At 42.9% G+C, this 25,291-nt stretch overlaps 1 protein-coding gene across 2 annotated transcripts; it reads left to right on the top strand.

Annotated features, from left to right (window-relative positions):
* LOC117488897 (ephrin type-A receptor 4-A-like) lies at nucleotides 1-25,291 on the top strand. 2 transcript variants are annotated; one of them, XM_034138052.1, is made up of 19 exons: nucleotides 1-241; nucleotides 934-1,001; nucleotides 3,143-3,340; nucleotides 3,643-3,753; nucleotides 4,151-4,505; nucleotides 12,966-13,121; nucleotides 13,970-14,491; nucleotides 15,908-16,032; nucleotides 16,176-16,335; nucleotides 16,443-16,554; nucleotides 17,376-17,434; nucleotides 17,629-17,742; nucleotides 17,886-18,071; nucleotides 18,382-18,443; nucleotides 18,614-18,823; nucleotides 19,334-19,510; nucleotides 21,793-21,995; nucleotides 22,881-23,066; nucleotides 24,408-25,291. In XM_034138052.1, the coding sequence occupies exons 1-19, from the start codon at nucleotides 85-87 to the stop codon at nucleotides 24,523-24,525; spliced, it is 3,279 nt and encodes a 1,092-aa protein (XP_033993943.1). In that variant the 5' UTR covers nucleotides 1-84; the 3' UTR covers nucleotides 24,526-25,291. The 2 variants fall into 2 exon arrangements, with proteins under 2 accessions (XP_033993943.1, XP_033993944.1); XM_034138053.1 differs by having other exon boundaries at nucleotides 85-241; nucleotides 21,793-21,980.

Below are 25,291 nucleotides of genomic sequence, written 5' to 3'. Positions count from 1 at the left end.
GTGTGAGAGACCGCCCCAGTATCCGCTGCTGCATCCAACTCGCTTTCACACTTGGGTTCATTCACACACACTTTTCCCACCGGGATGGAGCCGCTTCAGCCAGCGCGCAGAGCCAACGCGGAACACACACGTTTTCACACAGCACACATGGCTGCACACTTACGGCGACTATTTTCTACCTTAATATGGATGTTAACACTAGTTTCGAGTTCGAGGACGAGGATTTATCAGCTGAACGAAGGTGAGTAACGAAGGATTCTGATTGTGTGTGTGTGTGTGTGTGTGTGTGTGTGTGTGTGTGTGTGTGTGTGTGTGTGTGTGTGTGTGTGTGCGTGTGTGTGTGTGACTTCGGGTTTCCGCTCCTGCACGCTGGGAGACACCTCGGCGTGCGCTCCGTACGCGTGATGATTGTGAAGAGCAGGGCGAATATGCAAGAAACCTGAACTGTCAAAAAGTCGTATTTGGAGGAAATGTATTATTTGTCCAGTTTTTGTGTAGTTGAGCCCCAAAGCTGTTCAGATGCATGCTCTGTCTTCCCATTGATCTTGGATGTTTCCACATGATATGGTCAACAATCTAGTGTGAAGCAGTAAAAGCTTAAAAATCATACATGGTTGATGTTTCTTAATGCATAAATACCATTTGAAGAAATGCAATCAATACTATAAACTGAAAAGATGCAGACTATTTATATGATATAATGTTATGTTCATGATAATTAATATTAAAAGTGCTATACATATCACATTTGTGGGGTATGATATCTGCTAATTCAACATTTACCATGCTAAGTAGTCATTTAGTGTTGATCTTGTGGTGTGGCTAAGTGCAAACATGTGACTTATTTTTCACTGCAAAAGAGTTTTATTGTGCTGATATACCCTGTAGGCTGTTTGCCCTTAAACCACCTGCATGTGTGCGTGTGCATTTTAGTGACCCTGCTGGATACCAGGACAGTGCCAGGAGAGCTGAAATGGGCAGCCAGTCCTTCCGAGGGAGGGGTGAGTGGGAGCTTTTTTACAGATACACTGTTTACAACCTGTTCTCTCTTTGGACAAACACACTCTCTATCTCTCACGCACATAAACACACACACAAACTTGCACACACAAACTTGCACACACTTGGTCTGGGAACTTTAAATAATCATCCCACAGATTCTGAAATGTGCTGTTGTTCAAGTGCTAATATGAGCTTGCTGGCGTTGTGTTTGGCAAAAGAAAAGCATTAAACCAGCTTGGTGGTGGGTGTCTATTTTTTTTAGGGATTTTTTACTACCAGTTGCCAAATCCTGTAGATATCCATTTTGTATTGCGCCCTCATATTTTTGTTCTTTGTCGTTGTTGGTAACATTGTGATCACCATTACATATGTGCTTCCCCTTCCTCTCTCTCTCTCTCTCTCTCTCTCTCTCTCTCTCTCTCTCTCTCTCTCTCTCTCTCTCTCTCTCTCTCTCTCTCTCTCTCTCTCTCTCTCTCTCTCTCCTTTTTTGCTCAGTGTCTCTCTCACCGCTTTGTTGGTTTAAGAGTTATTGGTGAACTTGACTCTTATTTTTTCAGTCACCATGCTCCCATTCTCTCACATGCTGCTTGATTGACGGGGTCCTGGTCTGCACGCACTGAGCTTTTGATTACAGGCACCCCCACCTTCCGCACCCCTCAGCTACACACTCACATACACACAAAACATCATCTCTGTATGGTTGGGGCAAAGCCTTTTCCCTCTGACAGCTGTGATTTCTGTCTGCTGACAAAGACTCCAAAAGAAACTAGACAAGGAGGCTTCATACCCCATGACAGCTTTTTTTTTACTGCTCTCTTCCTCAATACTCCACACATGCACTGCAAAAACACACACACAACATACAAAGACGTGACCATGAGCTCCCACTCTCGCTCATGCGTACACTCTCTTATATTCACATACTGTAGGAGTGCACAGTTACAGACTAAAGTGCGATGCTGGATTTTTGAGGCTGATGCCGATGTGGATATTTGAGATTAATACAAACTTGATAATGGTTATATCAACCTATGTTTATCACATTACATTGTACTGGCCAAAAAGACAAGAAAACCACAAGTGTTCAACAGTTAGCTCAACTGAAAACGAATAATTTGAAATAAATAAATGGTTTTAGAAAAGTTTAGGTCAAATAGACATGTACTGCCCTGCAGTTTCTGCCAACATATACACCAATATTAATTCATCAATATAGCTGTAATAAGCCAATATTGCCCATTGAAATCATTCCTGATGACATATCGATCAAGCTCATTAGACACACACTCCCACACAGACCCCCCACCCCTCCAACACACACACATTGATACATTCTCTGACTCTCCCTCTCGTTTTCTTTCTTTCGACACGGCACATTTAGTGTGTATACAGCTCTCACCAAAGCAGATTATTATTCAGTGGCAATAAAAAGCCAATTTGGAGTTGGGAGGCTCTGCGGTCATTTGAAGGGTCACAGTACAAGGCAAATCGTCGGCTGTATTGAGATGGATGTTGCAGTGAAGGCTGAGCCTGTTTCACTTGTATGGAAATGTGCCTGTAAAACCTTGGAGTCCCAACAAATCTGAACCACTGTCCGCTGCTGAATATTGATGCAAGAAGGAATGATTTCAAGTGACAGCACTAATTTAGAGGATGTGCCCCAGCATCTGAATTTTATTTGATCTTGTTCTTCAGCATTTGTGGGAAATAAATATTTCCCTTTACATTCAAATACTCTTCCAAGTGAAACTTGAGTGTCAGGAAAATGTTAACTTCCCCATTTACATCCTTTTTCCACAAGATCTGTGTATTAGTTTCCCCCCAGATTTGAACAACGTCCCTTAGAAAGATTGCTAGTTAGCAGCTAATTATCAAATGTGTAAAATGGTATTGAATCAGAAAAAGTTTTGACTTGCTCTATGACTGCTTAATGATCACTAGGATGGAAAATCATTTTTAATGAAATTTTCCGCAAAATTGAGTTTTATGCTTTTGGCATGCATTTCAACCAGTTGATGTTTTGAAAGTAGAAAATCAATCTCAATATTGATGTTTTACAGGGAGCGAGAATATAAACACGCTTCATAAGTAGACGCCCTCACAAGTGTACTAAATCAATTGGATGTGTGTATGTTTGCAGTGGGAAGAGGTGAGTATAATGGATGAGAAGAACATCCCCATCAGAACATACCAGGTGTGCAACGTCTTAGAACCCAATCAGAATAACTGGTTGAGGACAGATTGGATCCCTCGGGCCGGCGCTCAGCGGGTCTACGTCGAAGTCAAGTTCACCCTGAGAGACTGCAACAGCCTGCCAGGGGTCACCGGCACCTGCAAGGTACAAGAAAACATACTTATACTGTCTGAACACTGCGTGATGGTCATTGTATGGCTCAGGCCCAGTAGAAAGTTTTAAGCAAAATGACATTTCAACAAGGATTTCTTCAATATGTTAACTTTATGCTAATTATCTAACGGACCGGTTGCAGCTAATGACGCTTTGTTATATATTACAGCTGCTGGTTATTCAAACACAACCCCCCCCTTTGACTCATTATCATATTAAGAGAAAAGATGAGTCCTGATGAAGATAAATAGAGGCGTCAGTCTCACTTTTTTCCTGTCTCTTTTGTCTTGTAGGAGACATTCAATCTGTACTACCACGAGTCTAACGAAGACAGAGAGAGCTACATCAGAGAGAGCAGCTTCATTAAGGTGGACACTGTGGCAGCAGACGAGAGCTTCACCCAGGTAACACTGAACAACTGAGTCAGGCTTCTTCATCTTCCCTTCTCCACTCGCTTTAATTTGCTCTTATCTTGAAACTAAACCTCCCCTGGGTACTTAGCTGTAATTTTTGTATTTATTTTACAAGCACTTTTATCTCCCATGTCCAGTCTGCTGTCCCAGGAATGCTGGCTAGGTGCTTTTGCCTAGTCCTAACAAAAATTACTTTAGTTTTTGGCATTGCAGGCATTACATCTTATTTTACCTTTGCAGTCAATAGAAGCCAATCTGGATGAGAGCCAAATGCTGAAAATAAAAAGATCAGCCACGGTTCAATAGCATCTCCCACTTTAAATTATAGAGGGCTGACACCGTTTACATCACAATTAATTAATGTACCTCTAAATGTTTTTCCATCCAGGTGGACGTTGGTGATCGCATCATGAAACTAAACACCGAGGTGCGAGACGTCAAGGTCACGACCCGGAAGGGTTTCTACCTGGCCTTTCAGGATGTTGGCGCCTGCATCGCTTTGGTTTCTGTCCGAGTTTTCTACAAAACCTGCCCGCTCACCATCCGTAACCTGGCAACGTTCCCCGACACTGTAACCGGGGCCGATACGTCTTCCTTAGTGGAGGTCAGGGGGTCTTGTGTCGACCAATCAGAGGAGAAAGAAGAGCCTAAAATGTACTGCGGTGCTGATGGAGAGTGGTTGGTTCCTATTGGTGGATGTTACTGCAACCCAGGATATCAAGAGAAGGGTGGCACATGTAAAGGTAAGAGAAGCAGAGCTACTAAAACCATAAAATTGATGTTTAATTTTGTGATCTTCAGACTGATCCATTTTGCATTCAGTCTAAACCCTCTCGGCTCCCCTTGTGTTGCTTTAGGCTCATCTGCATATGAATAATTAGTCCTTGAGTCAACAAGCTATTTGCTAACCAACACTGACAGATTTGGCTTGTGTAATAATTAACACCTGCTTGATTATTCTGTGGATTGTTTTCATTATTTCCACGGGTTATATTTAGAATTGTTGTCATTCTAAAGGGGATACTCACACAGTTTAATTGTGCAGTATGTTCCCCAACGCCGTAACAAATGAATCATCAGGGTTGTTTTTTCCAACTTTTACAGAATGATAGTTGATGAGTTGTATTCAAAAATATTAGTGAGGCAAATGAAGTTTAGAGATAGGTGCACAATACAAGACAATTTCGAATTCATTCAAATTCAAGTAAATATTACACTTTTTGAAATTGCTGCATATTTGTAGAAAAGTCTAACAATTTTGGAAACAGGGAAACAAAGAGCCTGGATCTGTCCAAATGGGACAAAATCTACCAGCACTTCCAAAGTGTGGCATAGAGAGAGTCTCTGCACCCAGTCAAGAAATAGTCTGACACATAAAACACAACATGTCATATCTCATCTTAATCTTTTTTATGAATAAACAAGAAGGATTTCATTTTTTAATTAGTGAGCTTTGGGGAGCCTGAAGGCATATTGTGTTACCTTTCAGCAAAGACAGGCTTGTTGTTTTCCTCTGTTTACTGTCTTTGGGCTAAGCTATGCTAATTGGATTCTGAATGCTGCCTGTGAATAATATCTTGTCATCTAACTAAAGAAAGGACATTAGAGCACTTCATTCATCTGTTCTGATTGTAAGAGATACCAGTAACAATCATTACATTTTGCTGTAGAATCTGTAGAGTTACCCCAAATAACTGTTTGAATTAATCATTTCATAACACTTCAATATCCTGATGAATTCAAGATGTAAAGAGTTTCTTAAGTCTTGCAATGAGTATACGTGGTGGCTCAAAGGTCTGATTGTGAGGTGTGCTGACATAACTGCCATCTGGACAAAAATGTCTTTCTATCACTTACAAATCTGGTCTGAACTTTACGGTAACAAATGTGCAAGCTGTTCACACATTTCACCAACATACATGTGGCGTGAATGACGTGTAAAAGTTACTTGTTGTGATATTGAAGACAACTAAATGTGCGTGTTTGTGTGAGAAAGCGGGGAGGGAATGGGGGACAACAGACTCGGTGGAGACATTTTTACAACATGGCTTCACTCCCCCATTCAGTCTCATACAGAACGGACACACAACATGTTCTCTCACACACACACACACACACACACACACACACACACACACACACACACACACACACACACAAACACACACACACACACACACACACACATCCATACGCAGATGCACAGAGACAAGGGAGAGACACACTGATCTGCTCCATTTTATTTGTGAGTCCTATCCCAGAAGGCTAATTGTATAACAAACAGACCCATAACTCAAAGAGGAAAGAAGAGGCGCTGAGAGAGAGAAAGGCGAAAAGATGGACATAAAGAGAGCGATGCGGTTACTGCCAGTTGGCGCTAAAGAGGGGGGGGAATGTGACTCTTTTTCTTTGTAATAAGAGGAGCACTAGCCAAAATTCTCTGTGATAAACGTCCTCTAAAACCTTTACCCCGCTTCCCCCGATTATCCTTTGTGAAAAGAGGAGGAGGTTTGCAGGATGGTCCCTGAAGCCTGAAAGATGTTCCTCCTCAACTAGATTTAGGGGAGACCCTTGACTTTGTTGAACCTCCAGCAGATGTGAAGTGCCACCTATCTATCTGCGGCTCTCTTCCCTGTCTCCCCACTCTCGCTGCTTGTCAGGTTGTTGGCCGGGTCTCAGCTGCCTCAGTGGAAATCCATCAAAGTCTGAATGAATACCCAACGCTGCACAGTGAATACTCTGACCCTGCAGTATTGGATAGATGCCTCAACACTTCTTCCATTTTAAGTTTGAAATGTGCAGAGAGAGAGGAGGGGGAGGGCAGAGGGGGGGGATGGAGAGAAAAAGGCAGATAGTTTTGAGATGAGATCTGTCTCTCCTCTTGTCACTCTTGTCAAAAGGTTTCAGGATCTTCTAGACTCTCGTGCCTTCACTGGCACAGAATGATTAAATATAGCCAGCTATAACTGGACAGAGGCTCTTGTTATTAAGGGTTGGTTCATACTTGCTTTGTTATTAAGGGTTAGATGGAAAGACAGAGGAAGTCACAGCCTCTGGGCCAAGAAACAGTCTGTACTTGACACCCGGGATTACAGGAACGTTTTGTTTTGTAAGTTTTGTTTTTGTAAGTTTAAAAAGAAAAAAAAGATAGGACATGTTTTTGGTGGGTTTTTGAGATTCTGGTCAGTATTTTGTTGAACCTTAAAGCAGAGCAATACTAGCTGTTAACTACTGGTTTCCTATTCAATGGATAAATATGACAATGGTATCAATCTTCTCATATAACTCTTGAAACTGAATACACATAATTTCCCAAAACGTGGAAATATTTCTCTTAAATTTCCTCCATGAAAACATCGAAGTTAAGCCAAAACTAAAATATAAATCCAGACCTTATTGGGTAAACACATATTTGTGTCTGAAGGCTCAGTATAGAAATTCTTAATTCAAACTTGCATGATTTGTAAAATATATTCATAATTGTGTCTGCTCTGAATGTCTACCAGTAATTGTTTAGCATACTGTATATCTCTGTAAGATGGAATTTATTTTTAAATAACCATTTTATAACATTTTCATCAAGCTTAGAGTCCTGGTGCAACAACCATTGTTTACTGTGTTGATATTTGTACTGCCTTTTTACTTTTTAATAAAATTTTACCCCGAAACTCCTGTTGAACTGAACTGAAACAGGACTTTGCCAAAGCGGAGAAATGTGAAAAGTTCATTCACTGTTGACACAGTGTAATGAGGATGGAGAGGATGAGAGGAGAAGCTCTGGAGAGGAAGAAGGGATTAGGAGTTGAATGGGGCGAGAGGGAGATTGAAAGAAGGCCACTGACAGCAGAAGGCATCAATACAGACCTGCCCCTCCCCCGCTGGGGGTTCACCATCGGGTGCAAAGGGGACGAGTAGAGAAACACAAGAGAGAGGGAACGCCCCCTCTTTTTCTAAACCCTTGGTTAAGACCGAGGTCATGACTGAGCCTGATGAAGACGTCAAAAACTCTGACTGACAGCCACTCACGCACACACTCACACAGAGAGAGTTTAGCTACAGAGTGCAGGGTCATGACCGAGGTAGATGAAGACGTCAAAAGTTTGACAGCTGCGATCCGTCTGGGAGGATCGGAAATGAAGGAGGAGAGACAAGAGGAGAGAAACAACAGAGAGAATTTGAAATGTGAACGGCCAGGCAGGCGGAATGAAAGAGGAGCCTTTTTTTGTTTCGCTGTCTCTGCACTGGCCTCCCTTTTTCTGTGGTGTGACTGCTCACTGCCTGGGAGGGTTGGACTGCTTCTGTGTTCCCTGCGTCCACAGAGATGTCATGCTTGTGCTTCTTTCCAACGCACCTGCAGTGTCTCGTCAAACGCAGAAAGTGTTTGGAACGAGAGCGGGATGAAAAGAGGGAGAGGGGAGAGAAAAGACGGGCGCGCTCAAAGGGAGATGACAGAAAGAAAGAGTGAGCGCTGGATAGAAAAGAGTGCGTAATCGCTGTATTCAGCCCCTAATTATTGCACCGCATTTCTGGACTCTGGGCATGCTGGAGTGATGATTTAGTGCGCGTGTGTGTGTTTGTGCACGAGTGTTCATGTGTGGGTACTGTATCTCTGATTTTCCCCTTAACAAAGCCCCCCCTCCCATTAACTCACAGTTTGGAGGACTGCCCAGGAATGCCTAGAGAAGAGTGTAGTGAGGCAAACAGAGAGGGAGGGGGTGTGTGTGTGCGTGTGTGTGTGTGTGTGTGCGTGCGTGTGTGCACGTATGGCAGGTGACAAAGCAGGCAAAGGAATTGTACAAGTAATTGTGCAAAGCAGGCCGAACTCAGGTGGGGGGAATGGTTTGCATTCCACCATCACAGTCAGGGTCTGCGCGTGCTATTGTCTCCTTTCTCCCAGGTTGTTCTTAGAGGAGCTCTGCCAGCACCAGCAGTCAGTCTGTAGCTCTCTGGCATCAGAACAAGCCCCCCTCTCATTATCCCTCCTCTCTCTTCTCCAACTCTTCTCCCCTGATCCGCGGTCAGGGGTGGGTGGGGGTGCTACTGCTGCTGGTGGCAGGGGGTGATCTGTGTTGCGATGGGGAGGGGGGTGTATTGTTGCAGAGCCCTTTTCACATGCTAATGTCCGCACTGTTGGCTTTGGGCAGGCACACACACAAATCCACACATTTCCCTTCGTAGCACCAGTTTCTGTGAGTATTTAAATGTGGACAAACTTAAAGCTGCGGCTTACACTGAACACATTCCTTAGGTTTTAAATGCAGACCCATGTGAGAAGCTAGTGCCCGTGCATGATATATGAGATGAATTTGATACCAGGCTCTGTAGGAATGCGAGTTCCTGGGGAGCGGGGGCTGTCCTTTCAATGAAGACATACAGGAGGAAGAAGATAAGGATCACGGCTTATCTCCAGCTTTTTCGGCGGCTTTTAATTAACGGGCCATGACCCCTGTGATTAATAGTGTCCCTCCTTCTCACGTGACAGTCTATCAATCCGTCCATCCATCCGTCAGTCCGTCCCTCCCTCCATCCATCACACGGACAGGTGTCACTGTGGAGCGGCCGGGGGCACTTCCTCCATCTACACCCCTCTGCTGGGAAAGAACAAGGGATGATGACAGATAACATGGGGTCAGGAGGAATACACACACACACCCACACAAATACAGTGTGCCGACAAGGCTCTTACTCAGATTTGCAGTGAGCCCCATTTGCATTTTAGGTAGCAGATGAATGCATATGCAAATGCCGACAATGCTGATAACAATCAAAGGGCACCTTCCCCTGTGCTTCTCTCCCTCCTCCTCACTCGCTATCTTTTTGTCTCTCCACTTCTTTATCTCTTGCTTCTTGTCAGTGGCTTGCAGTCAACCTTCCCTCCATCTTTTACACACTTTCTCGTGCTTGACAAAAAAGCTGATTGCAGTCTATTTGCTCCCCTGCTAACAGGCAAAATGTGAACACAGACATGCACACACATCTCTCCTTATCTCCCTTTTTTTTTAAGTATGTTTGTGTCCAAATCCCTCCCTTTTGATTGGATAGGCTCAGGATCCGCACAGCCCTCGGTAGTCGGTAGCGTAGGGTTAATGTCGGGTTAATGACACCCTCATGAGCTCTTATTCAGGGTCAGCTGCGCTCACCCCCCCCCCCCCCCCCCTGTCAAAACCAGCGCTAAAAAAGACACAAAAGGCAACAGAGAGAATAGAGACATGAGAGGGCGCTGAAGGAAGTTTATGGCTTCAAATACTTGCTCCTTTCTTCCTCTTCCTCCTTCAATCCGTCCTCTGTGTTGGAGACAAGGATAGAGGATTGGTTTGACAGAGACAAAGGCAGCGTGACTCCCCTGGCAGCGTCTTGTTTAGTCCTATAATCAACCCTTAAGTCTTTAGCAGGTCAAATACTTTTCTTTCTTTCTCTTAGCCAGATCGATGATTACAAACTAAGGAATGTGCACAACAGCAGAATAGTGATAAAACTGTATTTTACCTCCCGTTTGATGATATCAGCTGACACATTTTAACGACTCATTCACTGGATGAAAGCCAGCCTTATCAGCCGTGTTGTGTGTTTATGAACGTACAGGTTTCGACAACCGCTTTAAAGCCACGTGTGTTACGTGTGCGGTCTCATTTGAGTTACTATCAATATCAAGCCATAAACGCTGCTTCAAAGCTTTTCATGGATTTGGCACGCAGAGTGTCATACCGAGATAGAGCGGGATGGAGAGAGTTGTCAGAGACACAAAGACAGATAAGTAGAGGTCGAGGAGGAAGTGCGCCGGGAGCGAATGAGAGAGGTTGTGAAAAATGTGAAAGGAGGGCATGAGTGTGTGAAAGAGCAAATCTATGGTGGCTCACACAGATGGAGCAGGATGGTTGGTGTGAGAAGATTACAGAGAAGACTTCCTCCCTCTCATTTGCTGATGAGAGTGTCATGAAGCACTGTGAAACACTAGAACACACACACACACACACTTCCCACATTCCTATCCACTCCTACTGGGATGTCTTCATCTCTCTTGGAAATTGAAAGCTTTGGAAAAAAAGAATGCGCAGAGAACCGGGAAAGATGGTGGGATTGAGGAAGGAGAGTGAATAGGGTGTGATGATGAAAAGGAAGGTGTTGAAAAAATGATTGCAGTGGAAACAAACGAGAGGGTTTCCTTCTCAAATTAAAAAGATGAAAAAAATAACATAACCAGCCACGCTCTGCCATCTCTTTCGCTTCACCAGTGGATGTCAAGCGGTATAATTATGTACTCATTTATTGTATTGTTACTCTGTCAATGCGTGAATTCCTTGGTAAACGGAGAGAAGATTTCTCCCCCCCCCTGTCTCTCCATCACCCTTTCTGTTTTTCCTCTTTCACTTATTTAAATGTCAGTAATATTTGTGTTGGCGTTGCATTTTGATGTATTCAGTTGTGGTGTTTGTGTGTGTGAGTGGGAGCTGATCACCTAGCCCCTTTCACACCGGCGCTTTTCCAGCTCCTGCTGGGAGCTAGAGCCTGAAAAGCGCCGGTTTTTCCTGTTCACACCGCAGCGGCGGCGCGTCATAGCTCCGGAATGCGGTTCACTTCCAGCTCCAAAAAATTGTCGGTCCAGAGGCAAGAGCTTCGGAGCTATGACGCGGCGTCGCTTACGTCGAGGCGTGCAGGAAACCTTACTTTGACCATCCGTTCGCTGTTATTGATCATTGTGGAGATACATGGGCTGCACAGGTTGTCATGTCCGACTATCAGAAGTAGAATCATAATGAAAAATACGCCGGTAAAATGTGCCTATAGAAAACGGCTTAGCAAGTAGTCAGTTTAGCTTCGGTTGCTATGCTAACATCACCCATGTTATACCAGAGAAACTTTCATAACAGCGTTGTGATGCCAAACAGCGTCAATTCAGACTGACACCAAACAGCGTCAATTCAGACTGACACACATTCACTTAAGGGGAACTGGGGATATGTATCAGCTGCTTGTGTGACAGTCAGACAGTGAATACTTTAGAGCCGTGTGAGCTAACCCGGAGCTAACGGGACAATAAACTCCCGTGGAAGTGCAGCCACTGCAGCGGTCGGTAAATGCCGCTGAAACACATTAATAAACAATGAACCACGGCACTCTGGAGAAAAGTATAAGGTTGGAGAAGTCGTTATTTAATTTAATCTGGCTTCGTATGATTAAAAGCAACACGACCCGATGCAGTCCCCGGCCCGTTGTTGTTGTGGGAGAAAATCAGCGACGTAAACTGTGACGTCATGACGCAGCAGCGGCAGCTCTGGGCAGTGTGAACAGAGCGGGAGCTGAAAAGGGAAACGGGAGCTGAACCAGAAAAGCTCTCGCGAGGAGCTAGAAAGTGAAAAGCGCCGGTGTGAAAGCCGCATAGTGTTCCTTTAGGTGGTTCATTTCTTTGCAAAGATCAAATAAATAATGCTACCCCTCCCCCTCATGCTATATCTATTTATCTCTGTACATCTTCTTTTTTTTACACTTGTTTATCTTTGGATGGAATTGCAGTGTATGTGTTGACTTTGTTGTCAGCTGTCAATATGTAGCGTAACTAAGACTGTAACAAGGGTCAGGGGTCAGCTGACCTGAAGTCAGTGTTTAATGCACTGCTGTTTAATGCACTGCTTGCACTGCTATCATGCCGGACTTTAATGACTGAATACCGTGGATGTTTTGGTATCAATTTTTTTGGTGTCTCAACAAAACATGTTATTTTTAACCAAAATGTATGTTTTTCTTTCCATCAGGGGACAGCTGTAGTGCGGTGCAAATTAAGGCTGTAACTAATGACTTTAATATTTTAATTTAGCAGCAGCAACAGTAAATGTCCCCTGTTTACGTATTTAAAAAATGCTTATTTTGTCCAACCAACAGTTTAAAAATTTAAATAAATTACCTGTGAACCATTTACATTTCATAAAAAATCAGTCAGCTAAATTGTGAATATAATTGCCCGAAATGACCAAAAACATTGCGCCTTAGCACCGCTAGTGGTCCAAAACAGGGCACCTTTAACAACTACAGTGTTCTGTTGAAGGAAACGTGTTGTGACTTCATTTTACAAGATATTTATTGATGTCTACAATAAAGTTTATGTCAATGTGACCTGTTGTTATGGACATTTTCGGGACCATGTGTACGTGGCTATGCATTGTTATTGAAGTGGAGTCTTAAATCTGTCTTTTTCTGTCCCTCTGCAGCCTGCTCTGTTGGGTTTTACAAGGCCAAGTCTTCAGAAGCAGTATGCTCCAAGTGTCCTCCACACAGCCACTCGCTCAGAGACGGGGCGACCGCCTGCGACTGCCACTCTGGATTCTACCGCGCCGACAGCGACCCTCCCTCCATGGCCTGCACCCGTAAGGAGACACACACACACACACACACACACACACACACACACACACACACACACACACACACACACACACACACACACACACACACAGCATACACAAGTCAAACCAAGACAATACGGGTGCATTGCTTGCAAATACAAGCAAATAAAGCACACTGATTGTCTCCCATTCTCTCTATCTCTACCAAACAGAGGGAGAAACAAACTAGTCTGAATGCAACCCCTGTTTCATGATCCCATTACTTATGACTAAGCCACCATCTACATCCTGTCTGCTAGTGATAAGTAAATATATTGAATAGTGAATAAATGTCCTCTCCCTCTCTCGTTTTCTTTCTCTCTCTCTCTGTCTTCAAGACGCTGAGTAGGTCCTCTGTGACAGAATTGGAGGCCTCGGTCTGTGTGTCATAAACTTAATTATGCCTATTTACAGCACATGGTTTCCTTGGCCTGGGAAAAATGAAAACACACACACACACACACACACACACACACACACACACACACATACACACACACACACACAACACACACACACACAACACACACAACACACACACACACACACACACACACACACACACACACATGCCCTGTCTCTCAGACACACAACACACAAAAAAGAAATACCACAGAATAAAACATCCACCCCATCAAAAACATCTCTGAACAGTATGGTTTCAGTCTAATGCCAGATGTCTACTTTTCAACTTGTGCCAATGGCTTGCAGCAACCCCCTCCCCCCCATATACAACCCGTATACCCTCCCCATTATGTGCAATATAGAATATAAACTTGATTGGTTTTGTTCATGCTTAATCAAGCTTATATCCCCCGTATCTTCCCCAGAGCCACCATCAGCTCCACAGCAGCTCATCTCCGTGGTGAACGAGACCTCGGTGGTGTTGGAGTGGGCCCTCCCCCGCCGGCTGGGGGGACGGAGTGACACCAGCTACAGTCTGGAGTGCCTCATCTGTCAGACCGCCAGCCACAGTCAGACTGGCAGTAAAGCCCCCCCCAGGAATCACAGCCTCTCTCAGCCCGAGGCTCAGCGCGTCGGCCTGGGGATGCAGTCAGACCAGGGGATTGTGGGATCTGAAGTCCAGTCAGGGAGGGGGGTCTACCAGAGCAGACCTGGGGATTACCCGAGGCCCGGCGCAGGCTCCAGCTCTCAGCTCTGCCTGCCCTGCGCCTCCGATGTGATTTTCTCCCCCGAGCAGAGCGGCCTGAAGAGCAGCCGGGTGGTGGTGAGCGAGCTGAGGGCCCACACACACTACACCTTCATCGTCCACGCGCGCAACGGGGTCTCCCTGGCCAGCGGTGCAGGGGCAACCCAGAGTGTGTCCGTCACCGTCACCACCAACCAAGCTGGTGAGATGAAGGCTTTGAGTGTGAGAGTAAATGTGTTTGTCGGATTGTTGCAGCAACATAAAATATGCTTATGGTTGTTGGTCTGTAAGTGGGTCAGCACAATGCAAACTGCTGTTCACTGCATGCAGACCCCCCCAGGGAAGCAAGGCCCTATGGGTAATGTGGAAGCATGTTGGGGAAAACCTCCATCCAACAATATTTCAGTGCTATGAGACAACTATTGTTGGTATGATTATTAGGAAATGTATGCTTAATACATCTTTACTGCCACAAATATATTTTCAGTGCATCTTAAGAATGCATGTGATTCTGAAATAGCATTTGAAATGCAGTTAGGATAAATTAGCCCCATCTCTTGAAACATAAAAGACATAACCACATTGTAATGCTGTATTAAAAAAATCCATATATTCCAAATGTACTTCAAATGCATTGTTTACATAACTCTTCAATAGAAAACTAATTTATGCAATGTGGCGCTTTCTCCACTAACGACCTCATCAAGATTAATGACACTACAAGACACCTTTCCTGCTTTCTGTCAACTGGAAACTCTGGCTCTTTCTATCTGTCAGAGCTGCCATAGTTATTATTCCGTCCTCCTACACCTAACAACAGCCAAATTAATTATAGGGGTGTTCTCAAGAGGATGTCAGAAAGTGTTCAGGGAAATGTAAATCACTGATTTAAATACAAATAGACAGTGCATGTTGAGGGAAAAGTAAATGAAAACAGCACAGAGCAGAACAGTTGACACATAAGGGCATTAGTGTATGTGAGGGTGGGATTTCCCTCTTGTCGGCTCTTAACCACGGAAGTGTGTGGAAAGTCACCCGGCTTTTATGGCGTGTTTCATTTAGGTTGTGAAGGTGTCAGCTAGTGTGTGGCGCTCCTCACACATGCTCTCCATTAGTTTTCAGCGAGTGCTTTTTTTCCCATGCTGTTACATCTAAACTGTCATTGCTTTGAGTCGTTATGGTGGCATTTAGAAAACGGCACACCTGCTTAGCTCTAGATGCCCCGGGGAAATAACTTAGCTGTGTGTGCACAGCATGAGAGCTGCCTGGGATTTGTCTCGTCCAACCTGCACCACCATATGGCCCGATATCACATGAACAGGCACAAAGGAAGACAAACAGTGTGCGGGGAAGGAAAGTAGAGGAATGTAAGCAGAGAGAAAGTGGAGAATGAGGCTGGTCCCTGGGGAATAGGAAGGAACGAGATTTAGGTCAATTCTCAGGTGCACTGGGTCAATGGGATTATTGACATACAGGCAGCAGACATACCTTTAAAACTGTGCTGTGCTGTTAAACTATGATACATGGAATTTTATGAGCTTATAATATACATCTGTCACTCTACTAAGTTATTTTCTTGTCACTGAATTATCCCTCCTCATCGTTCTCTCCCTCCCAGCTCCATCTCCGGTTTCGTCGATCTTAGCCACCGACGTCACCAGGCACAGTTTGTCGTTGTCCTGGCAACAGCCGGATAGACCCAACGGGGTCATCCTAGAATACGAGGTCAAGTTCTATGAAAAGGTGAGGCGCCCGCAGGTTAATGCAGCTCAGGCAGCTGTCTGGAATGCCAATATGTTGGCACGCTGTTTGTGTAACTCTGATGGCGGCGATGGATTTGCGGTCAGACATTGAAAAGAGCCCCTCTTTTTGTCCCGTCTAATCAGGATCAGAAGGAGCGTTCCTACCGCATAATGAGGACCTTTTCCCGGAGCGTGGATGTCACGGGTCTCAACCCCCTCACTGTGTATGTGTTTCATGTGCGTGCTCGCACCGCTGCCGGGTACGGAGACTTCAGCACCGCGTTCGAATTCGCCACCAACTCAGGTATTGTGACAGTAATGTTCATGAGGTTTTAAAACTATACGATAAAGTTTATTGTTTCCAAGGTAACAACTTTCTGGATGTGCCCTTTTTATGTCCTTTCCTGTTAGATCCCTTCCCTCTGATTGGAGAAGGAGTAAACTCAGCCTTCCTGCTGCTGTCTGTCAGCGGGGTTGGAATTTTACTGCTGATATCTGCAGCTGTCTTCATCATTAGCCGCAGGTATACACACACAAACTCACGCACCAACTCACACACACACACATATAGGCATCCATACAGGCAGGCATTCACACCTATAGGCTTTTATGATGGTGAGAAGTTTCCCATCAGTGCATCGCTGACGTCAACATGCGTGCTGCCTCAACCCTAACTACTGCTTTTGACCAAACTGCCACAATACACACAAACAACTGCTATCGTGTGGGTAAATAGTGTGTGTGTTACCTGGAGCTTTTAAAGGGGATTATAGTGGAGACAGTGATAATCCCTTTGTCCCTGACTTGTCATTACTGTCTCTTCGGCAGCACAGCTTGTATGTCAACTTCAATTGGTGTGTACACACACACACATACACACCAGAAACACAAGCATGCGCAAATTCTCACACACACGCACGCACACACACACACACACACACACCCACACCCACACCTGCTCAGCCACAAAGGTGTTTTTGACAGTTTCTTTGTTTAATGGGAACACCTTTTATCTTGCGCTACCTGAGGCATCGCCCCTCCCCCCCTTTAAATGCTTTCATCTCCTCGCTCTGCCTTTCCTGCAGCCCGTTGCTCTCTGTTCTTGTTGTCTTCCCTCTTAATGGCGGCAAATCCTGAAAAAGCCAGTGAATGCCCAGCGCTACTAGGAATGAAAATACACAAAGTTGAAAAAAATGGGACACCCCAATGTTTTTCCATTTGTCATTTCTTGCAAACTGTTAAAATCCTCACAAAAAAAAAAGTGACAAAAAGCTATTTTGTGACGCGTTTTTTTGTCTTTTCTATCTGTGTGTTACATGTCAATCACCTTCTTTATCTCATCAGGAGGAGCAAGTACAGTAAAACAAAGCAGGAATCTGAGGAGGAGAAACATCTTAACCCAGGTACTTTACACACACACACACACACACACAGACTGAGACAGACTGATGCTCTTTATTACATTTCTTCTACACCTGCACACATCTTACACACTTATTGCCAAAGCTATTTGCATAGCATATGCAGCAGTTATACAACTCTTATTTCTTACCCTCCTCTGCATCCTTCCTCCTCTCCCGCCTCTCCTTTATGGCAGGAGTTAAAATCTACGTGGATCCGTTCACCTATGAAGACCCCGATCAGGCCATCCACGAGTTTGCCAAGGAGATTGATGTTAGCAGTATTCACATCGAGAGGGTTATTGGCATGGGTAAGCTTGGCATCAGTGCCCGCACACACACACACACACACACACACACACACACACACACACACACACACACACACGCAGTAACAGGCCCACACACACATGCTGGCTTGGCGCTGACACTGCTGTTTGCTCTGTGTGTGTAGGAGAGTTTGGGGAGGTGTGCAGTGGTCGGCTGCGTGTTCAGGGAAAGAGGGAGATCTACGTGGCCATCAAGAGTCTGAAGGCGGGATACTCTGACAAACAAAGGCGGGACTTCCTGTCTGAGGCCTCCATCATGGGACAGTTTGACCATCCCAACATCATCAGGCTGGAGGGTGTTGTCACAAGATGTGAGTTGAAGAACTTGCCATTTCAAATTTGTAGTATTTGGGTTGTGAGCTTGCACTATATGTACCTATTTTGGACTCGCACCTGCAGACTTGCACATACAGTACATATATTTATCACATATATTCACATCTGTATATATGTTAACAGTTTACCTAATTATATTGTTGTTATCCCTTTGGCTACCCTTACCTGCCCTATCCTGTTTTATTTGTCTCTTATTGATGTTGCTGCTTTGATACCTGAAATTACCTACAGGGATTAATGAAGATCTTCTTGCATTTTAACATGTATTACTCTTTACTTGTTTAGGTAAGCCTTTGATGATCATTACAGAATACATGGAAAATGGATCCCTGGATACTTTTCTTCGGGTACATGCATTTCCTCATACTGTCTAATTTTCTTTCCAAACAAACATAAATACAGCTTTGCATTTTTCCATCTCACTGAAAAATGTACTAACAGATAATAACCATTTCATGACCTTGAGAGCTACCAGTTGCTAACCTGCCTTCCTGTCTCTATGACTTTCATGTTACAGAAACATGACGGGCAGTTCACGGTGATCCAGCTGGTCGGCATGCTGCGTGGCATCGCCTCAGGTATGAAGTACCTGTCGGACATGAGCTACGTTCACAGAGACCTGGCAGCTCGTAACATCCTGGTCAACAGCAACCTGGTGTGTAAGGTGTCCGACTTCGGCCTGAGTCGAGTTCTGGAGGACGACCCAGAGGCTGCCTACACCACGAGGGTAAGACACACACAGAAATAACATATACAAACAAACAGCTAACCGTTAGCCGTCATTCTTGTTAGCCGAGTCATTCCTAGCCTATTTATTAGCTGCTTTTTCATTGTTAAAAGATGCATTTGACACATTTGTTATAGACAAATGCATGAACAATTGACTGGCTTTTAATACTAGTTGAACATGACATGTTGCTTTTTATCTTGTTTTTAATTATTGTTTTATTATTTTACTCCTTTTGTGTCATTGTATATTGTATTTGTTCCCTGTACAGCACTTTGGTAAACTGAGGTTATTTTAAATGTGCTTTATAAATAAATAAAGATTGAGATTGAGATTGGAAAAAAATCAAAGAATACATCTTAAAGCCACAACAATAGGAATAAAAACAATTTCTCTCTTCAGATATATTAATCAATGAGGTAATCAGTCAGGCAAAAGACCAAATTAAACAATGATAGAAATAAAAACCTTTTATTCACTGGACCACAATGACTTTTACTTCTTTATTAGGAGGCTACTGGGACGTATCTCTCCCCTGGAGGGAAGATCCCCATCAGGTGGACGGCTCCAGAGGGCATATCCTACAGGAAGTTCACCACGGCGAGCGATGTGTGGAGTTATGGTGTCGTCATGTGGGAGGTGGTTTCATACGGAGAGAGGCCCTACTGGGACATGAACAACCAGGATGTGAGTCATTCTATACATCATCTAACCTACAGTTTGTTCTAAGACAAAAGAGGGAGCTCATTCCATAAAGACTTTGCATATACCTTACCTTAAATGGTCAATTACAAATCAGAACACCTCCATTATTATTATATGATGAATTCGAGAAAAAAACGATTTAGCTCCACAACATGGAGTAATTTGAAGATTAAAAGGGAAATTCTTTTTGTTGCCACCTTGTTTTCATAGTTCTAGCCATATGCTGCTGGTAATTACAATACTCGTCAGATTCATTGCTAGAGTTTTGAACAGTTTTTTGAAAACAAACTGATATCATGCAAAATGCTATTTGAGAATCCGGGCATGTTTTTATAACATACTATACAATTACCTTTTTTTGACATATTTTATTATTCTAATTATTTTTTACATAATATACTAGGACCTTTTGAAATACCTAACTATGTCCATTTATAAGACATTTTTCGACATACCATCCTAGGACTTTTTAATCACTTTTTGACAACTTGATACTGTACAATAACATGTAGAATATTTGATGACGTTGTTTGACATAGTATACTGAATTTACTGACAAGTTAGTAGTATTGTAGATCAATGTTTAACTAGGAAGCAGCCATTTGAGAGCGATCCATGTTTACAGCCATTCACCTGGTTTTTCATTAAAAAATCAGTATAATATGATCAAAGTGGGATTTGCTTAAAATTGATTGCTGATATGGTCGCCCTCATGCATTCTGCTGTGAAACTTTGTATTTCAGATTCAAGCAATGAAGTTAGTGAGTAATTGTGTTTATAACTGAAGCGGAAGATAAACATAAAATAAAATGTTCATTAAACATAATTAGTGTGCTGTGAGAAAGGGAAATGAAACTCTCACTTCTCCAGAGTCCACACATATTTAACTGTGAAGTGGAAGTGGAAAGAGCCCCACTTCTTTGGGATATTTTGGAAAGCCTTCGGGAGGAAAATAAACCGTCCTCTGTGTGACGCACTGAATCCTGACGCAGTGACCTCTGCACCGTTTTAAAAATAGTAAATATGCCTTTGAATCATCCACAGAAAGGGCAGCAGGCAAAGACTTAGTTCTTTAGTCACAGGATTCTTTTTTTAATATAAATATTTAGACTTCACAAAAAGATGACTAGAATATGCTGCTTAATGTTATCCCTCAGCCAAGCAGTCTGAGATCTGAGACATAAATCCCATTTCAGAGCAAATTTGCAATAACTTTGCTATCAAAGCTTGTTAAGTTGGAGTAGGTCAAAGAGGCAGCGCAGCATATGGAAATCTTCAGACATGATTGATTTCATCTGCAGCACACTTAGTAGTAAGAAAACTTTCCTGATGAGCTGTTCTCCAGACACTTTATCCATCGTATTTACTTTGTTTTGGTTTTTTTCAGGACAAATTAGTACACGCCGAGCTGCTCTTCTGTCTTTTTCAGTTTATTTGTTTTACTGCAACACTGGGGAGCAGATTTATCGCACAAACAAACTGAAGCGACTTTAAACCTAATTTCTTAGTTAACTCGTGTCCCAATTCCATACGACGTAATGAGGCATTTCTTAATTTGAAGATTTGACCTGCTTATCAACACAGACAGTTACCCACAGCTCATGGAGGCAATTATGCATATGGCAATTGGGCAAATTTGCTAAAAATTAAAACAAAGTAAAAGCAAAAAACAGCCAACTCACTGACTCCATGAAAACATTATACTTCCTGTTTACACGCCCCTAAGCCCACACACTATTTGTTCAAAACTTAGAGCACAACTATCCATCAAATACTGTAAGAGTATGACAAAGAATAATAATAATAATAACTTTTAATGAAGACTAAGGCTCAAAAGGCGCAGTTGTCTCAGTCGTGTCTGGAACACGTTCCACAGTATAATCGACAAAGGAAAGAGAAGAGCTGCTCACATCTGCAAAAAAATAAATAAATTGCAGTTGGTGGTGAGACAGCTCTGGAAACAACAGAAAAGTAATAAATCTTTTGCTTTCTTTCTGTGAAATTTAATTGGTGGTTGCGTTTTAAAGTGGCTGTTTGATTGAAGTCCGTTAGCTCATTTCCTGCACAAAACCATAATGATTTATTGTGTGCTAACTGCAAACACAATATACAGTAATGATTAGAATATACTGTGCACTGTATGCTACTAGTAAACACAGTGGGATTTGAATCGCCGCCTGCCAGGTGCAGAACTGTTCTGCATTAGTATAACAATTCTACCTGATAACATCTTTATAAAACTCTTTTCTCTGTCCTTTCTTTAGGTGATAAAAGCGATAGAAGAAGGCTACCGTCTGCCTGCGCCCATGGACTGCCCCGTGGTGCTGCACCAGCTTATGTTGGACTGCTGGGAGAGAGAGAGGGCCGAGAGACCCACCTTCAGCCAGATACTCAACATGCTGGATAAACTCATCCGTAACCCCGGGTCGCTGCGCCGGACAGGAGGGGACAGGTACAAACTGGAAATGTAAATACACTCATTACAGATCGCAGACACATACATTGAAGGTCTCCTATCATGCAAAATGCACTTTTTGATGTATTTTATACATACATATGTGTCCCCGGTGTGTCAGGGAACTCACAAAGTGTCCGAAAACAAAACCCTCTCTCTTTTCCTCCGTACCCAAATCTCTAAAAACGGGGGGACAACGGAGCTGATCCAGATTTGAGTCCGATATGACGTAATATCGGAAATGTGGGCTGGCTTTACGCCCACGGCCCTATCAGAAACGTCGCTATCAGAAGCAATGTGCGACATTTTGGAAGTAATATAGTCTTTGTTTACATTAGCAAGCATCGCTAACACTCAAAGCTAACCTGTACTGGAGAGAGCATGTGTAAAAAAGCAGGAAATAAAGAAAGGAACTCACCTTGTAGTAAACCCGCGTGAAAAAAGCATTTGAGCTCCATACTGTTTCAGAAATAATCCTTGCAGTGGTTTGGAACATGATATGGCATTTAATCACGAGAGCATTTAGCTGTATCTGAGCAGAGCAGACAGCCTGCTCGTCACAGAACTCACTGTGTGCCTGCGTGCTCAAAAGGGGGCGGGGCCAGCAGTTACTGACCCAGAATCAGCCTTTCTCTAACAGGGCTGAAACAGAGGGATATGAGGGATGTCTAAAATCTAAAATCTGTTTGGTATTTTGAGCAAAACACATCATAGACATGTATTTTATATATTTTTATATATCTGAGACTGATAATATATGCCTAAAAATAGCATAATAGGAGACCTTTAAGTATTAATTCATAACCCACACCTACATTATTCCACACGGATGATTAGGTGCTAGATCTCCTATTTCAGGACATTACCAACCTTCTTCCTTTCTCCGTGTTTTTACAGACCCACAGCCACTATGTTGGAGTCAGTGGTGGGCTCAGAGGTGTGTGTGTCAGTCCTCCCGGAGGTGTGTGTGCCCGGCTGGTCGGTGTGTGAGTGGCTGCAGTCCATCGGGCTGGAGAGGTACAGAGACACTCTGGCAGCAGCCGGATACACCAGCCTCGACAGCCTCCTGGCTCTCTCACACCAGTAAGTGCCCCTTCATGGGGAAATGGACTTTGGCATTTACTCATCACATTTCTTACTGCAAAAATCACAAGCTGCACATTCAGAAGGAGTTGCACAAACATATGTATTTGCGCACCTAATAGTAAGGCAAGGTAAGTTTATTTATATAGCACCTTTCAACACAAGGCAATTCAAAGTGCTTTACAAAAATAAAAGACATTAAGAAATAATATGACATTTAAAAACAGTCAGTCAAAGATAATAAAATAAACATGAACAACACAGGTATAAAAAACATGAATAATCCTTTCTATTAAAGTCTCCACGAGACATTTTTACAGTTCCCAGAAGCTTCCCTTTTTTTTTTAAGAGTCCCTGAATCTAGATTTTAAACCTATTGTTTTTAGATTGCTTGAACCTAATATATTTAAACCTAGTAAGATATATACTGTTTGGTTTTATTTTTCACACAGCTGTGGTCATGTCATTTCTACCTGGCACTTTTAATAGTGCAGTGTAGTCAAATAAACGTGTTTAAAATGTGTAATTCAAACACCTCTAAGAAAATATTGAAATAAATAGCCATCAATGTTAAAATGTCAGTTTAAAAGACACAGCCTCCGATTAACAACGTCAGAAAAAGCGATATGCTGACACATTTACAATTTGTCAAGATGTCAGTAAAGGCCTCACAGTACTTTCACTGTATAATTAAATAAAAAAGCTGATGTACTCTAATGTCCCTGTTTAAGAGTAATTTGAGCAGGGTTTTTTTGTCAAACAGAGACATACGTTTTTTATTAAATATAAGCTTTTGCCTTGTTTTATCTTTTTATTTCAGAGGACCCAAAACATAAATTAATCCAGCTAAAGGGTATTCTCTTCAGCCTATTCATAGAACTCTGTCGTCATCCAAAATATATCAATACACATAAAAGAATGATCCAATGGGTGGATGAATGGGTGGTGAATGTGGACATATATATTTAATGTGAAACAGCTTCCTCGCCACTGAGCTGTGGTTTCTTGTTCACATTGCTTTTTCTTCTCATGTGTTTTTAATAGTACTGAATGACAATGGCACAAAGGCACAAACTATATTAGGCTTTGGCTACACAGACAACTTGATAATAAGGTTTTAGCTTAATTGTTAGACCGGGTTGGTTATTTATTGTTAGCTTGGTGGTGAAAGCGTTGTTCATGTGTGTCTTGAGTAGACAATGAAGCCCAAACAGCTCTTAATGTATGTGTACGGGAGCAGATGTGAGTGTCTGCTAATTGTTATAAAAAACAGTCTTATCCTTTGAATACTGCATGTGGTAGCTTTGTGTTTGAACATTATCTTTGTCTCTTCACCCACAGGGAGATGGACAGACTCGGAATAATCACACCGTCACACCAGGACATAATAATTGCTAGTGTGCAGCAAGACATGTTGTCGCAAATGCAGCACATGCAACACACAATGGTTCCAGTCTGAGCGGGGGAACGGATACAAACGTGTTTTTGAGAAGAATTTCATTTACCTCATCCATGCACTTTAGAGGGACCTTTCACCAGTGGGAATACAAGGAGTTGGAGTAAAGTCCGATGTGAAGAGAGGGAGAGAAAAGCAGCACTTTGGTGAACTTCCATCCCGTGGAGTTTTCTAAACACCATGATCTGGACGTGGCCACAGATAGCGCTAAGCTACTGAGAGCTCAGACTGAAGCCTCATCCTCTTATCCAGTTCTATTTTTCATTATTTTATTATCTGTTTCGTGAAGGCTGACTTGTTAAGGCTGTGCATAAGCAGAATGGCTTCCAACTTTTTTTTTTCTCGCTGCTTTGGGCTTGACTTGAATAAAATGTGTTTTGTGTTTGCTCGTATGTCTGCGCGTGTGTGTGTGTGGTGTGTGTAGCGTGAATGTACACATCATGGAATCTCCCCTGCCAAGACGTCAGCTATCTTTGAATATTCTCAATATGCAAAGTTTCCCCAGAGAGAGAGATTTGGAGGAGCCAGACAGAATGTATTATTATGAGCTTAAGATCGTACAAATGTATGATTTGCTTGTTTTTTTAATTGTTCTGTTTTTATTTTTTATTTTATTGTATGAATTTCCGTTGAATTAGACATTTAGAGTAGAATGTCATCCTTCAGTGTCAATTGTACATGTCTCTTATTTGATGCTAATAATTAGCTACATGAAGCATTTTGTTTATTTATGGTCTTTTTTATAGTTTGTACATTGTAAAATAGAAAC

The sequence above is a fragment of the Trematomus bernacchii genome, unplaced genomic scaffold, assembly GCF_902827165.1.
Source record: "Trematomus bernacchii unplaced genomic scaffold, fTreBer1.1, whole genome shotgun sequence".
NCBI classification, from domain to species: Eukaryota; Metazoa; Chordata; class Actinopteri; order Perciformes; family Nototheniidae; genus Trematomus; species Trematomus bernacchii.
The sequence above is the reverse complement of the archived record's forward strand: the minus strand, read 5'-3'. Positions and strand labels throughout refer to the sequence as shown.